General features: G+C 38.5%; 1 protein-coding gene across 39 annotated transcripts in view; it reads right to left on the bottom strand.

Moving 5' to 3' along the window:
• The window catches only part of RIMS2 (regulating synaptic membrane exocytosis 2), a 624,467-nt gene that overhangs the window by 226,030 nt on the left and 384,260 nt on the right, over positions 1 to 14,177 (bottom strand). For all 39 annotated transcript variants that reach the window (XM_054984410.1, XM_054984420.1, XM_054984412.1 and 36 more), the window contains 2 exons: positions 12,581 to 12,752; positions 11,187 to 11,340 (listed from right to left, as the gene is read on the bottom strand). In XM_054984410.1, the coding sequence (XP_054840385.1) occupies positions 11,187 to 11,340; positions 12,581 to 12,752 (326 nt within the window). The remainder of the gene's footprint in view (positions 1 to 11,186; positions 11,341 to 12,580; positions 12,753 to 14,177) is intronic.

Here is a 14,177-nt window from a genome sequence, read left to right as displayed (position 1 = left end):
AAGCAATTAGCATCTTCAATCTTCTTTAGGCTAGTGCAGAAGCACAATTCTATTGAATTTGCAAATTAATATTATTCTGCATACCTGTGGAATCCTGAGTATGCAGAAACTCCAGCCCTCTGAGAGGGGTGGTAAGTGCTACCCCACAAATGGCTGCTATGCAAGGCAGACAGAGTCCAACTCCAAATGACAGCTGCAAGAGGTGGGATCCAACACTATACCTCTCTCCTCACTTTGCAAAATAATCACATAAGGGGATTAAAAAGAAACGAAGGAAAGCCTGAGGGGAGGATGTTGGGAGAAAGAGAAGGGGGGATTAAAAAGAAGGAATTCTGAAGGGGGGATAGTTTCAGGTAGTTGGCTGTGTTGGCCTGCCGTAGAACAGCAGGATTTGAGTCCAGTGGCACTTGAAAAACCAACAAGATTTCCAGGGTATAAACTTTCGAGAATCAAAGCTCCCTTCTTCAGCTATGTGGACGTTTGATTCTTGAAAGCTTATACATCCTGATAATCTCATTGATTTCTAAGGTTCCTCTGAGCTCTAATCCTGCTGAAGGGGGAATGGAACCACAAGGCTAAATGCTCATCAGACCTCCGGATGTTCCACTTGCTGCAACTGCGATTCCAACCATGAAAAACCCTTTCATTTGAATTAGGGCATCCAATAAAAACTCCTCCCTTACAATGGCTCCACCCACTTTCTGAAAAGCTTGGTGGGTGCCAGGGGAAGTACTGACAGGTGTTAATACATCCATGGGCACCACATCACCACATTGGGGAACCCTGCATTACATGTTCCCATCTTCCTCCTTCTTCCCACTTATTAATTCCTGATTGTCCCCACATTCATGTGTCAACTGTAAATGATCAACTCCTGTTTTGCTGTCAAGGGGAGGGGCTTGTAATGTTTTCTCACTTTATAGATACTCAGAACTGTTGTTATTTCTTAATCATGCTATTATGATCATAAACAATAAAATAAAGATATGAATAATATATATTTTTAACTATTTATTTTTCATTTTACAATTTACAATATTCATAAATACACATAACAATAATACAAGAAACAAACCTTGGAACGGTCAATAACAATAACAAAGCCAATGTAATAGACTACAAAAACAGTGCAAGGGGGAACAGTGAGGAGATATTCTCATAATATAGCTAAGAAGCTAAAAGTATTGATGTCAGCATTAGGCAGTTGATTCGTATTGTGTAAGTAATTCAAAAAGGGCAACCATTGCGTAAAGAATGATGACTGATACTGTGGTTTATCGATAGAATGAAGGTGGTCTGCTATTTTTTCCATTGTAAAAATATCCCATACTTTCCAAACCCACTGTTGTAGCTTCGGAAGCGTGTCTGATTTCCAGTGTGCTGCTAGAAGCATTTCTGCAGCAGCAAGTAACATAAATATTAAATTTTTCCGCACCTTTGGTATGGCAGGGTCTTCCCAAAGACCCAGCAAAATTGATTCTGGAGTCATGAGCAGTTCATAATCTGTAATCTCCTTAATTTTCCTTGAAATTAAGTCCCAGAATGATTGGATCTTGGGGCAAGACCACCACAAATGGATATAGTCACCAATCTGACTGCACTTTTTCCAACAGAGCGGTGTTAAATTGGGATTAATTTGGTGTAGCAATTAAGGAGTCATGTACCATCTCGACAACAATTTAAAAGAAGACATTTTGATGTTGATTGTGTTCGAATTTAGGGGCTTGCCAGACCATATTGTGGACCATTGCTCCTCTGTTAAGGGGGTACTGCAGTCCCTATTCCATTTCAATTGGTACCTTAATGAGGACTGGTCATTCTGTGAGTTTAAATTAGCATAGATGCTAGCTATGAGGCCTTTACGATGAGGTTGTATTTTTTTTAATAAACGTTCAAAATCTGTTAACTCCCGTTTCAAGGAGTCGACAAATAGTTGGCTGCCTATAAGATGAGATAATTGTAAGTATTGATACAAAGGGACCACAACCTCTGTATCCCCTTCTATTTGCTCCTTAGTTAGGATGGCCCCATGTTTGGTGATGTCAATGATCCTAGATTTCTTAATTACCTTCCATTGCTGAAATGAAATTAAATCCTGACCTGGTGGAAACCACGATTAGTCCAGGTAGGATGATAGGGGTGAGGGTGTAGGAGCTAGATAGTTTCTTACCCTGTTCCATACAGATATAGTAGATTTCAAAAGTGGATTGGCAAGAGTTTGGGTAGGCCTGTGTTTAGGGTCTGTCCAAATTATATCCTTTATATCATGGGGAAGAATATGTGCAGTTTCAGCATATGTCCAGTCTGAACTATCTGAGGAATGCAAAAGAAGCACTATGTTTGCTAGCTGCGCTGCCATATAATAACATTTTAGGTCTGGAATAGCCAAGCCACCCTTTTTGGTTGAACGTTTCATGGTTGAAAAATTAATTCTAGGACGTTTATTATCCCAAATAAATGTATTCATAAGAGTTTGCCACTTTCGGATATCTTGATCAGTGAGATTAATAGGCAGCATACGAAAATTAAATAAGAAAAGTGGTAAAATCATGGTTTCGACCAGTTGTATTCTTTCAGCCCAGGATAAAGTCAACTTGCTCCATTCTTTAAATTCACCTATAACTTTGAGTACTAGGGTTTTAAAATTAGATTCTTTTAAATTTGCTAGGTTGACAGGGATCATGATTCCTAAATAGACCCAGTTCTTGCTGATCCATTGGTATTCATAATTGGAGGCTATCTGAGCTTGTGTGTCTGGGGATAAATTAATAGGGTAAATTTCAGATTTAGATTTATTAATTTTAAGACCTGATAGTTGACCAAAGGTATGTAACTTGTCTTCCAAGGGAGGTAATGAAGCAGAAGGGTGAGAAATGTACAGAACCATATCATCAGCAAAGAGAGAAATTTTATATTCATGACTTTTTATTCTAATGCCTTTGATCTCAGCTGATTGTCTTATGGATTCCGCCAGAGGTTCTATGGCAAGGGCGAACAGTAGTGGTGACAAGGGGCAGCCCTGCCTGGTCCCTCTTGTAAGTTTAATATCCTTTGAATTTATACCATTTATTTTTAACCGGGCCGTAGGGTTGGCATAAAGTAAGCTGATTGATCGTATAAAAGTTTGGACAAAACCCATTTTTGACAGGAGTCTCAGAAGGTAATTAGTTTCCAAGCTGTCAAACGCTTTTTCTGCATCAAGTGACAACAAGAGAGCCTCCCATTTGATAGGTAATGCAATAATTGATTATATTAAGAGATTTATGCACATTGTCTGCCATGTTTCTGCGTGGAACGAAGCCAGTTTGGTCGGGGTGAACGTAATGACTAATGATTTTGTTTAATCTGTTGGCCAATATAGCTGTAAAGATTTTAGCATCCTGATTCAGCAAAGAAATTGGACGATAGGATGATGGGAGGGTGACATCTTTACCTTTTTTGGGGATCACAATGACCGGGGCTTCATTCCATGACTGAGGGAAGATGCCCTGGGTAAGAATTGCATTGCAAGTCAGCCTGAGTGGTTCTGCTAAGCTATGTGTGAAGCTTTTATAAAATTCAGCAGGAAAACCGTCCCTGCCGGGAGTTTTGCTAAGTTTAAGCTTCTTGATAATCTCTGTGATTTCTTGGATAGAAATGGACGACTCCAAGAATTCCCTATGCGCTGGCCTAAGACTTTTTAGGGAGGTGCAGGATGCTAAGAAGTTGTCAATATCAGATATAAAAGGGTTTGTGGTTCTATAGAGCTTAGAGTAGAAGTTGTAAAACACTCCCAATATTTCCCTGTTATTGGAAGTATAATCCTTATTGCCTTTTTTAATCAGATTAATTTGGTGGGCTGAGATCTTTTTTTTCACTTTCCAAGCAAGCAAGCGAAGTGTTCCAGGACCTCTGTGCCAAAATTTCTGTTTTAAGAAAAGCAAGTTCTTCTTGATTTTAGAGGACTCTAGAGATTCCAACTTCTTTCTTTCAAGCAGAAGTTGTTTGTAAACTTTTTTATTATTAAAATTTTTATGCTTAATTTCTAGTGCTTGGATTTTGCTTAAAATATTCAATCTGAATTTCTCTCTTTCTTTCTTGTAGAAGGAGGCTAGTGAGATGATTTTCCCTCTGACCACTGCCTTCATAGCATCCCAAATTGTTTCCTGGGAGACCTCCCCTGCAACGTTCTCTTTAAAATAATTTTCAAGTATTTTCTCTATTTCTTTATGTATAGATGGGTTTAATAAAAGGGGTTTATTTAATAGCCAATGAGTTTCTTGTTTTATTTTATCGTCTAAATTCAAGTGACTTTCCACCCAGGCATGGTCCGACCAGATTTTACTCCCAATATTAGAAGAAATTAAATTTTGATAAAGTTTACTGGAGGCCAGAATAAAATCGATTCTGGTATGAACTTGATGCCGGGCTGAAAAATAAGTAAAATCTTTCTCTACTCCATGGTGAGTTCGCCAGACATCCTTAAAAGCAAATTTATCGAACAACATTTGTAGTTTCAGTTGACGTGGTATTTTCTTGCAACGTCTCCCATCCCTTTGGGACCGATCCAGATTTAAATCAGCTATACAATTAAAGTCTCCCCCAATCAGAATCTCACCTTCAGCAAACATACATAGGTTGGAAAAGGTTTCATGCAAAAAATCAAGTTGCTTATCATTAGGCGCATAAATCGAAGCTAGGGTTAACTTTGTCCCCTCCAGGTTCCCTTTGATAAATATGAACCTTCCTCTAGGGTCCACTTCAGAGTTTACCCATTGAAATTTGGTATTTTTCGAAAATACAATTGCAACCCCCCTTGTGTTTGAGGAGCCAGGAGCTTGGAACTGCAAATTAAATCTATTAGATTTCAGTATCTGAGGCATTTCCTTTTTATAATGGGTCTCCTGTAAAAATAATATATCTGCATTCTGCTGTGCTAAAGATGTGGAAGCACATTTGAGCTTAATGGGGTTATTTAAGCCTCTGCAGTTGAAAGTAACAATTTTAATTTTCCCTGTCATGACTTAACATTGTGAAGAGGCTAAGCTGATGCAGAGTACAAGTAATAAACCCAGACAAAAGAAATACAGCACTAGAATGAAGAACTGCTTCTTCCTTTACCTTGCATGGCTTACCATAGGAAGCTAAGAATGACCAGACCTTCCAGGGGAAAACATTAACAGTACCAATTAACCCAAAACACCCCCCAACCAGTAACAACTTAGACATAACTAATCTAAACTATAGCTCCTTGGAACCAAAGAGCTAACCCCTCCAGAAGCACAGAAAGAAATTTCCTGTACAACTAATAGGGAGAAAAGAAATCTTTACCTCCCTATATCTGGAGGTCCCTAAGAAATTTGGGAACTAGAATGAAAAACAGGTAACTCCCACTCCCCCCCGCCCTGACTGCAGATTGGCAAAAAAAAGATGAAACAATAGCTGGAGATGAAAGGGTGAACGGCAGCGAGAGAAAGAAAGAAAAAAGATAAGGGTAGCGACAGAAGAGAACAGTCAGTTCTCAGACAAAAAAGAAACAAGCCAAAATTCTCCCCCTCTTTTCCTTCCCCCCTCCCCCTCCCCCCTTATTCCTTGCAAGCTCTTCGCATCAAAAGCCAAGCCAAACAGGAGACATTGGTGAACAATCTCTAGCTCAAGAAGATGATTTCGTGGGGATCGTGATCCATCTCTCTTGAGTGGGAAGGTTTTGAGCCAAGATGTTTTCTGGTGGGTTGACGATCAAATCTTAGGTTGGCAAGTTCAAATCGGTGAGAAGTTTCAGGCCAGAGACTATATCCACTGCATGAAGAACTCTGCCTTGATGTGCGACCTGTAGCTTAGTCGATGACACCCACTTGTATCTGATATTCGCTTTAGTTAGCGTTGAGGTGACAGGCTCAAGCTCTTTCCTATGCAGCAGCGTTTCATTCGACAGGTCCTGGAAGACTTGTATTTTTTTCCCTTGAAAAGAAAACGTGCCTCTTTTCCTTACTTCTTGAATGATTTTTTCTTTGGTACGGGAATCCAAAAAGCGGACAACAATGTCTCTGTTAGCATTTGCTCTCAGATTTCGAGGGGAACCCAGCCTGTAAACAGACAATATGGTTGATGCCACCCCCTTCTCCAACTGCAGCTCATGAGCAAGCCAGCCTGATAAGAACGCAGTTAAATCTGCTGTGCCTTCTTCCGACTCTGTAAATTCACGGAATTTCAAATTATTGTATTTTATTTTATTCTCTAGATCCATGATTTGTTATTTTTCAGCCAGCATTCATTTGCTTGCATTATGCGCGCGTCTTTTTGCAAAGACAGGCTGTCTAACGCTGAGTCAGCTGTTTTAGTAACTTGCTGAAGAGAGTTTCATTAATGAGGGTTAGCTGCTCATCCATAGGCTTAAGCAACTTTTCCATCCGATTAGCAAATTTCTCCTCAAGTTGATCTAGTTTGAGATTAATATGGGCTTCCAGTACCTGGATTTCTTTTTCATCTGCCTTCCGACTGGCAGGGGGGGTGGCCATCTTGGTTGCAGCATGCAGCTCCATCTCAGCCCATTCTTTGATTCAGATGGTGAGAAAAAGGTTTTAACCGTTTGCATGGTCAATTCTGAAGCCTTATTTTTATTACCTCCTGTTTTGCCCATGATCTGCTATGAAGAGCACGGGTTAAAAGCTGCTTAAATCGGTCGGGAGGGAGTTTGAGTCAGGAGCCTGAACTTCACGCGTCTGGCATGCACGCTCACAACGCCCCGCCCCAATAATATTTTTGAATGATTAAAAAGTTATTAGGACAGTAATTTATCACCCAACAGCTCCAAGGAAAACAAGGCCTTTTCTACATATTTTACTTATTCCTGATTTTCTTAGCAGTTAATCCCCAAGCTTTGGAATTGATTTGGGTATGGTTCTTCTGTACATCTGCCATCCCTTTGCATTTTTACAGTTGTAAAGTGAGTTTATTTTGTTCTGTACATGTCTTAAATAATCAGGATTTTCAAGTGAGGATGCTGTCATCATAGGTGGCATCATTGGTGACATCACAGCATACCCCTTTTATTTTTTGTGCATGCTTATATTGATAGATCAATCAATCAATATAAGGGCTGAATTCTTCAAAAAAATATTTGAGAATGAACGCACAGGAAAGTCTTTGCATGAGGAAGCCTAAAAGGGGAGCAGCTCCACTACCCATAACTAAGTTCCCCTTGTCAAAACTGAAGAGCACTGCCTGGGCAGCTCCAGAGCCAGTAGGTTGAGGCAAGGACTAGTGGGGCAAACCAGCATGTGTTGGGATGGAGCCCAGGGCAGCAGTGCCTATGTACTTTACTTATTTTACTAATTTTATTTATTTGATACAGTTACACAAAGACTCACTCCAAAAAAAAACCCATCTAACAAACAAACCAAACTAAGAATACATACAAATGTAAGAAAAAAGAGAAAAAAGAAATAGAAGGAAAAAGATTAAATATGTACTTCATAAATTCAGAGAACCTTCTGCATCTTTTATTATAATGTTAGGTGGCTCTTCTGACATGAAATTTATGATTTAAAAAAAGTATCTAGCCCCTTCCCTTGCAGAAATATGGCTTTTTCTTATCTCTTCATAGGAAGGGGTAGAGACTTTTTTAAAAAAACGAAAGCTGGGAATTCAGAAAACCTGCTGCATCTGTTATTACAATGTTAGGTTGATCTATTGATATGAAACTACAATTTTAAAAGATCACGACAAACCAGGACATTAATTTGTTAGTGCCCCATGAGAACAACCTATCTTAAGAAAGCAGGAAGTAATTACGCAAGCTGAAAACCAGAGAACACGTTTGATTACTATTGGAGATGGAGATGTTGCTGCCAAAGTCTCCTAAAAATATAGACTGAAATTGGATGCATTGAAGTATTCTGTGGTTCAGATACAATTTGCCGTAGTCCATTAAGATTTCCAGTCAACTAATTTGTATTCACCGTTTTTGTAGCTTCAGGCACTTGAAATATACTTTAATATCCCTGTAGCATGTTAAATGCTATTTTTGTTATTAACATAACTCATCCCTGAGTTACAAAACAAACATCAGTGTTGTATTTTTGAGCAGAAACCACTCAAACATACAAATAACTGTAAAGTGCCCAAGACGCGGATTTCATAAAAGAGAAGAATTATGCAGAAGCATGAAGGATAAACAATGAATGTTATTACAACTGCACTAGCACAAAAACTGGTGACATAATTGCCAAAAACTAAGATCTCTTCTCAGATTTTATTTCTTAGCTATATGAATAACAGTTGTAAATAGAGTATTTCCATGAATTTGTGGGTATTTGGATTTTTAAAATTAAGGGATGTAACGAGAACATAATATTTTAAAAGGAGACCTTCTGGATCAGATCAAAGGTCCAGTAATCAGCCAAATCTTCTAGGAAATTTACCGGTGAGGTAAGATGGCTTTACCTGATTGTTCCCAGCATCAGGGACATAAGCATAGTAACTATACCCATGGAGGTTCTGTTTAACTATTATGCTTAATAGCAGCTGTTGTCCCATATATTTATCTAATACTTTTAAAAGCCACCTAAACTAGTGGCTATCACATATCATACAGCAATGAACTCATGAACCTAATTATGAATAGTGTGAAGGGTTAGCTTATTTTGCCCATACCAAACATTCTGCTAACCAAATTAACTGAGTGGTCCTGTTTCTGGTATTATAAGAGAGGGAAAATATTTAATAAAACTAGGAGTTATGATCATCCGAAAAACATTGATTGGGAGTAGGATCAGGGCAGAAGACAAGGCAATGCTGTGCTTGACCCCAAATGAAAAGGCCATATGGTTAAAATAATGCTGGTTTTATTTATAGAGCCCAGTCATCTGGGAGGCAGTCTGTGTGGGTTCATGTGTGGAAAAATTTCCTTACATCACTCAGACTAAAGTGCCCCCCTTCTCCCTCCCACAAAAGACCACAGAAGTTGGTCATCCCTGCCCTAGACTGAAAAGCAACAATAGGCTTGCATACCTATCAGCCCATCTTTCCCCCCCAAGTTTCATGGCATAATCAGCCAAGAGTACCCTTTTGCCAATTATATGCAAAAAACACCAGTCTCCCACTGATAATTAACCTGTTGTTCCAAAACCTATTATTGTGCAAAAGTGCAAAGTACTTACAAGAATTACATTCAATAAATAGAATAAAAAACCATTAAGAATAATTGAATACAATAGTAATAAATAGTATGATTAACATCCTATAATATAACAAAAATTCCTTCAGTACAATCCGTGATGTAATTTTTACCAAAGCATCTATATATCCATTTACAGTGGCTTCCATAGAATAATGCTGGTTCAGTGTTCATTCCGAAAATCCAAAGTCTCTGGTATTCTTTTTGTTGTTCTAGACTCAGTCCATGGAATGCCACCAAAGAAGGCTCTGCTGAACAAACCACTAGCCGCATTTGTTTCACTCCTTAGAGCTTTCTCAAGGGCTGCAATGTCTTTGTTTAGCTCATTCACACACCGGATGTATGCATTTCACCATTCGATGGATGAAATGACATTTGTCATCCGTCGAATGGTGATGACATTTGTCATCTGTCGAATGGTGAAATGACAAATGTCATCCGTTGAATGGTGAAATGCGTACATCCGGTGTGTGAACGAGCTAAAAAAAAAACATTGCCGTCCTTGAGAAAGCTCTAAGGAGCGAAACAAACATGGCTAGCAGTTTGTTGGGTGGAGTCTTTGGGTGTAGCCTTCTTCAGCAGCATTCCATGGTCTGAGTCTAGAACAACAAAAAGAATACCAGAGACTGTGAATTTTCGGAATGAACACTGAACCAGCATTATTCTGTGGAAGCTACTGTAAATGGATATATAGATGCTTTGGTAAAAATTACATCACGGATTGTACTGAAGGAATTCTTGTTGTATTGTAGGATGTTAATCATTGTTACTATGTATTACTATTGTATTCAATTATTCCTAATGGTTTTTTATTCTGTTTATTGAATGTAATTCTTGTAAGCACTTTACACTTTTACATAATAATAGGTTTTGGAACAACGGGTTAATTATCAGTGGGAGACTGGTGCTTTTTGCATTATAGCATTTTCTCCCAGAGGAGCCTCCCACTTTGACCAATTCTATCTTTACACCAAATGCACACCAAGAAGACTTTGGTTGCTTTTTGTAAAGTGTAGAGCTAAGAATAAACATCAAACAAACAAATACAGTATTTTTCAGTGGTTATGACATTTTCCTATCCCCAAAGATGCAACAAGTCCCAGTACATTCTGGAAGTAAGGGTAAACCTTTCTATTTTCTAACTTTTAATAGCCACAGTTACAATAATAATGGGATTTTTTTATTTGAAGGGATGGGATTTGGTGACATACTTTTAATGCATTGCTTACATTTATTTAGGCTTCTGTTTTTTAAACATGGCAATGTGTCCTGAGCTTCTGCAATAGGGAATAAATTAAAAATAAGAAAAGAAATAACTTTTTTTTTAAAAAAGCAAAAAAAATCCTTTTAAGATGCTTAAACTGATAACATTAATAGCAGCATGTATACATTTAAAATTAAAATGTGTAAAGTCCCATTTATCATAACTGATGGCTTGTATTATATTAGGAATAGCGGATAGCTTACTTACTAATTAAACACCAGAATATTATAATATGGATCATTCTAGTCTACTTCATATTTTACACATAAACCTCTAAAACAAGCAATATTTATAAATATTCACCTTTATAAAGCAAACAGTTGTAGTATTAAAAAAAAAATTCAGATCTGGCTATGGCTGTCTTTTCTGAACCAACATTTTCAGAACCAACATTCTTTTCTGCTCTTGGAAAGTGGAGAGTGAAAATTCTACCCCCAACTGCAAGGCCCCACACTCAACCCCCATGATGCTCCTGGGAAGGCATCAACACACAAGGGTGGGTGAAAAAGTTGTGTTCATGTATTACAGTTCTTCTTGTGCTACATAAAATCCTAATCAATGTTTCTTAATTCCATAATGAATTATCATTATTAGCTTTTTTGAGTACTACAAAAGCTCATTCTAAGCAAAGCAAACCTCTCAACCCAATGGTATTAAAGTGAGTGCATAAAAGAAAACTGTATTAACAATGCCAGCTTTACATTTTAATCACTGCCAATCTACTAGAAAGCAACAGCAAGCATTAACTCGGAATCAACAACTTACTTTGCAGTCTTCTTGTGGGACTCTCTCCATGCAGCTGTCTACGTGGCAAGTATGGTGAAGGGTGGGGAAGTGGCAATGAAGAGACATCATGTGTCTGAAGTTTATACCAGTGAGGCTCATCATCCAGCAGTGCTGTCTCTAATTCAATAAGAATCTATAAAAATAATAAAATGTTACTATGCAAAGCCCTCTTGTACTACAAACATCTGATTAATGTAGAAACTATGATCTGTTCACATCTTTGTAGCATTCATTGTAAACTTTATTGACCCCATTTATATACGGACTCTATGACCAGGTGTTCAGGAGGAAAAAAAATTGTATTTAGTTGTCATCCATTATATCCCTGAATACTGCCATTAGCAAATCAGCTTGATTTTCAATTCTGTAACAGGATATGCACACCCTGAAAATAGGACCAGTCAGTACATTAGAAATCAGTACAGAGAAAGATGCAGGAAAACACTGTATACTTGTCCAGAGTAGTTAATGTGACTAAGTGAGGGGAAAAAAGAGATATATGATATATTTTAGTCCTTTCCAAATGAATCTTAATAGTTTACCTTAGAGATGTGTGCTTTGGGTTTCAGATTCAGGTTTTTAACTTGAATCAGGCCCAATTTGTAAAGGTTCAGGGTCCCCGAACTGCCCCCAGCATTGCTGAGCTGATTTGGGAATCCTGAAGCACAGCTTTCCAAAGCTATTTGTATTGCTTCGGGAAGCTTCTGGCAAAGCAGCAGCCACCACTCCTGCAGCACTTTTCTAGCTGTTTGCATTGCAAACAGCAAGAAAAGTGCTGCTTGCTTTCAAACTTCCCAAAAAAGCGTCAGGGCATGAAGTCTGAAAGTGCTCCTTTTAGTGCCACTTGTGGCATGAAAAGGGGTGCTTTCAAACGCCATGCCGCTTGCTTCCCATTGGGTGAAGCAAGTGGCGGGCGTTTGAAACTTAAAGCACCCCTTTTCATGCAGCTTGCAAGTGGTACGAAAAGGGGCGCTTTCAAACGCTGCACCGCTTGCTTCACCCAATGGGAGGGGGAGCCCTCTTCCCTTCCCATCAGGGGAAGCAAGCAGCAGGACAGGAAGTTTAAAGCAACCCTTTTCTTACTGCTTGCAAGCTACACGAAAAGGGTTGCTTTGAGGTTTGGTGTGCTCCATAAAGATTCACAAATCTTTACAGAGCATACTGAAGCTTTTAAACACCCAAATCCTGAAGCGGCTTGTTGCATTGGTATTTGGGTTATCCCAAATAACTGGTTTATTCCGAATATTTTTAGGGTGCACACCCCTAGTTTACTTAAATAAATATGACATTTCTCCATGATTCACCCATTTCATAGGACTCCTTTATGAGGAAAAGCTATTAATTCATTGTAACAATAAAATAATAACAAATACCTCCCCTAAAAATTCACTTTCTTCCTCACGAACACGTGCTTGGTCCCAAAGAGTAATTTCCAACATTCGTTCTCGAAATTCTCTCCGATGAACTGGAGAATAAATGAATGTTTGGTTCCATTTGGGTTCCAAAGTTTTCTTTACTGTTTTTGTTCGTCTTTTGTTCTTATCACTGTAATTAATAAATGCAGATGAAAGACAATGGATTCACTAAGTATTTTGACTCTATGATCTAAAAAATAACTGAAGATTGAAAAGCCTAGGAGGCAGTCATAGGGCTTAGGGCAACAAGTTGTTTGAATAAGAAGAACTTTTTTCTACACGTAATTAGGGCTCTACTGTAACAAAATGCTTCAGAAAGATGCTTTCGTAAAGGTATAGGGACTGTGGACTATACTATTGTGCCTTTTGCTGTAAGTATTTCCTACTGTGTAATTTCTGTATCGTTTAAAGTGCCATGTTAATGCTTAAGCTTGTTTCAGCTTTGTTTCAGCTCCATTTTCAGATTTCTGCAAGACAAACTTTGTGACTTTGTTTACTGGGTATGCCATTCAGTTGATGATTTTTGACATAGAGTGTGTAACCTGTCTTGAAATTCAGTGAGAAAGATAGATGATAAATAAACTAAATAAATAAATAAATAAAATTCATGAAATTATTTGCTGATATTTATTAAAGATATGAACGTTCAAAAGAAATACTCTTTATATATTAGACACATCTGCTCTGAACTTTATATTAAAGACTGTGAGTTAAATTAGATGCGCAGGTTTTTAAATAGTTGAATCTGTTTTTTCCAGACTCAATTTGGTTTCCCTGCAACCACACAAGAGCTTTGGAGAATGGTTGTTAAAAAATAAAAGAAAGCTTACAGGGGAAGGAAGAGGTCCTGCATCTCCCCCCCCCTCCAGCCATTTCCTCATGTCAAAATAACACAAAGGGAGGATATTTCTCTGTTTTTACTGTTCCGTGCACAGAATACTCCACGTAGAGCAGCAAAATCAGAGAGCCCCTCCCTCACTATTTGGGAAAATGGCTTGATATGAGAGGCAGGAGCCCTTCCTCCCCTGGTAGTGGAATTCTGAGGCTGCTTAGACTCTCTTTTTTTTAACAGCCATTCCCCACAGCTGCTGTGTGGCTGCAAGGACCCCAGACCCAATGTCAGGGTAGCCCATGCCAGACTTTGAGGGGGTTGGCTGCAGGCCTGATCTCCTGTGCCCTGCTTTAAGAGTGCTATTGAGTGCTACATATCAGAGAAGCTGTGATAAAGAATGTTATCAAAGGGGATTTTATCAACATTACCAAGGAAATGCAGCCAGTTGGCCGGAAAAGACTGGGAAGCCTAGTCAAAACAACAACTTTCTTTACTTTCACTTTACCTTCTCCAGCTAATTAGATAGGATCTTAGAACTTAGCTTAGAGTGTAACTAAGAGGGAATACAATGGGTTGGGCTTGAAGAGGTGAATGCTTAGCAGGGGGAGGGAATGGTTATTCCTGTCGATGAAATGTCTACTGTACTGAGTTCTTAGATTATCAAGTTCTTGTACAAAGGGGTGGTAGTTTATTTTGATGACATGTTGAGCTACATGAGGAGCA

The sequence above is a fragment of the Eublepharis macularius genome, chromosome 7 (genome assembly GCF_028583425.1).
Source record: "Eublepharis macularius isolate TG4126 chromosome 7, MPM_Emac_v1.0, whole genome shotgun sequence".
Lineage (NCBI taxonomy): Eukaryota > Metazoa > Chordata > Lepidosauria > Squamata > Eublepharidae > Eublepharis > Eublepharis macularius.
This window is presented reverse-complemented; position numbering and strand designations above follow the sequence as displayed.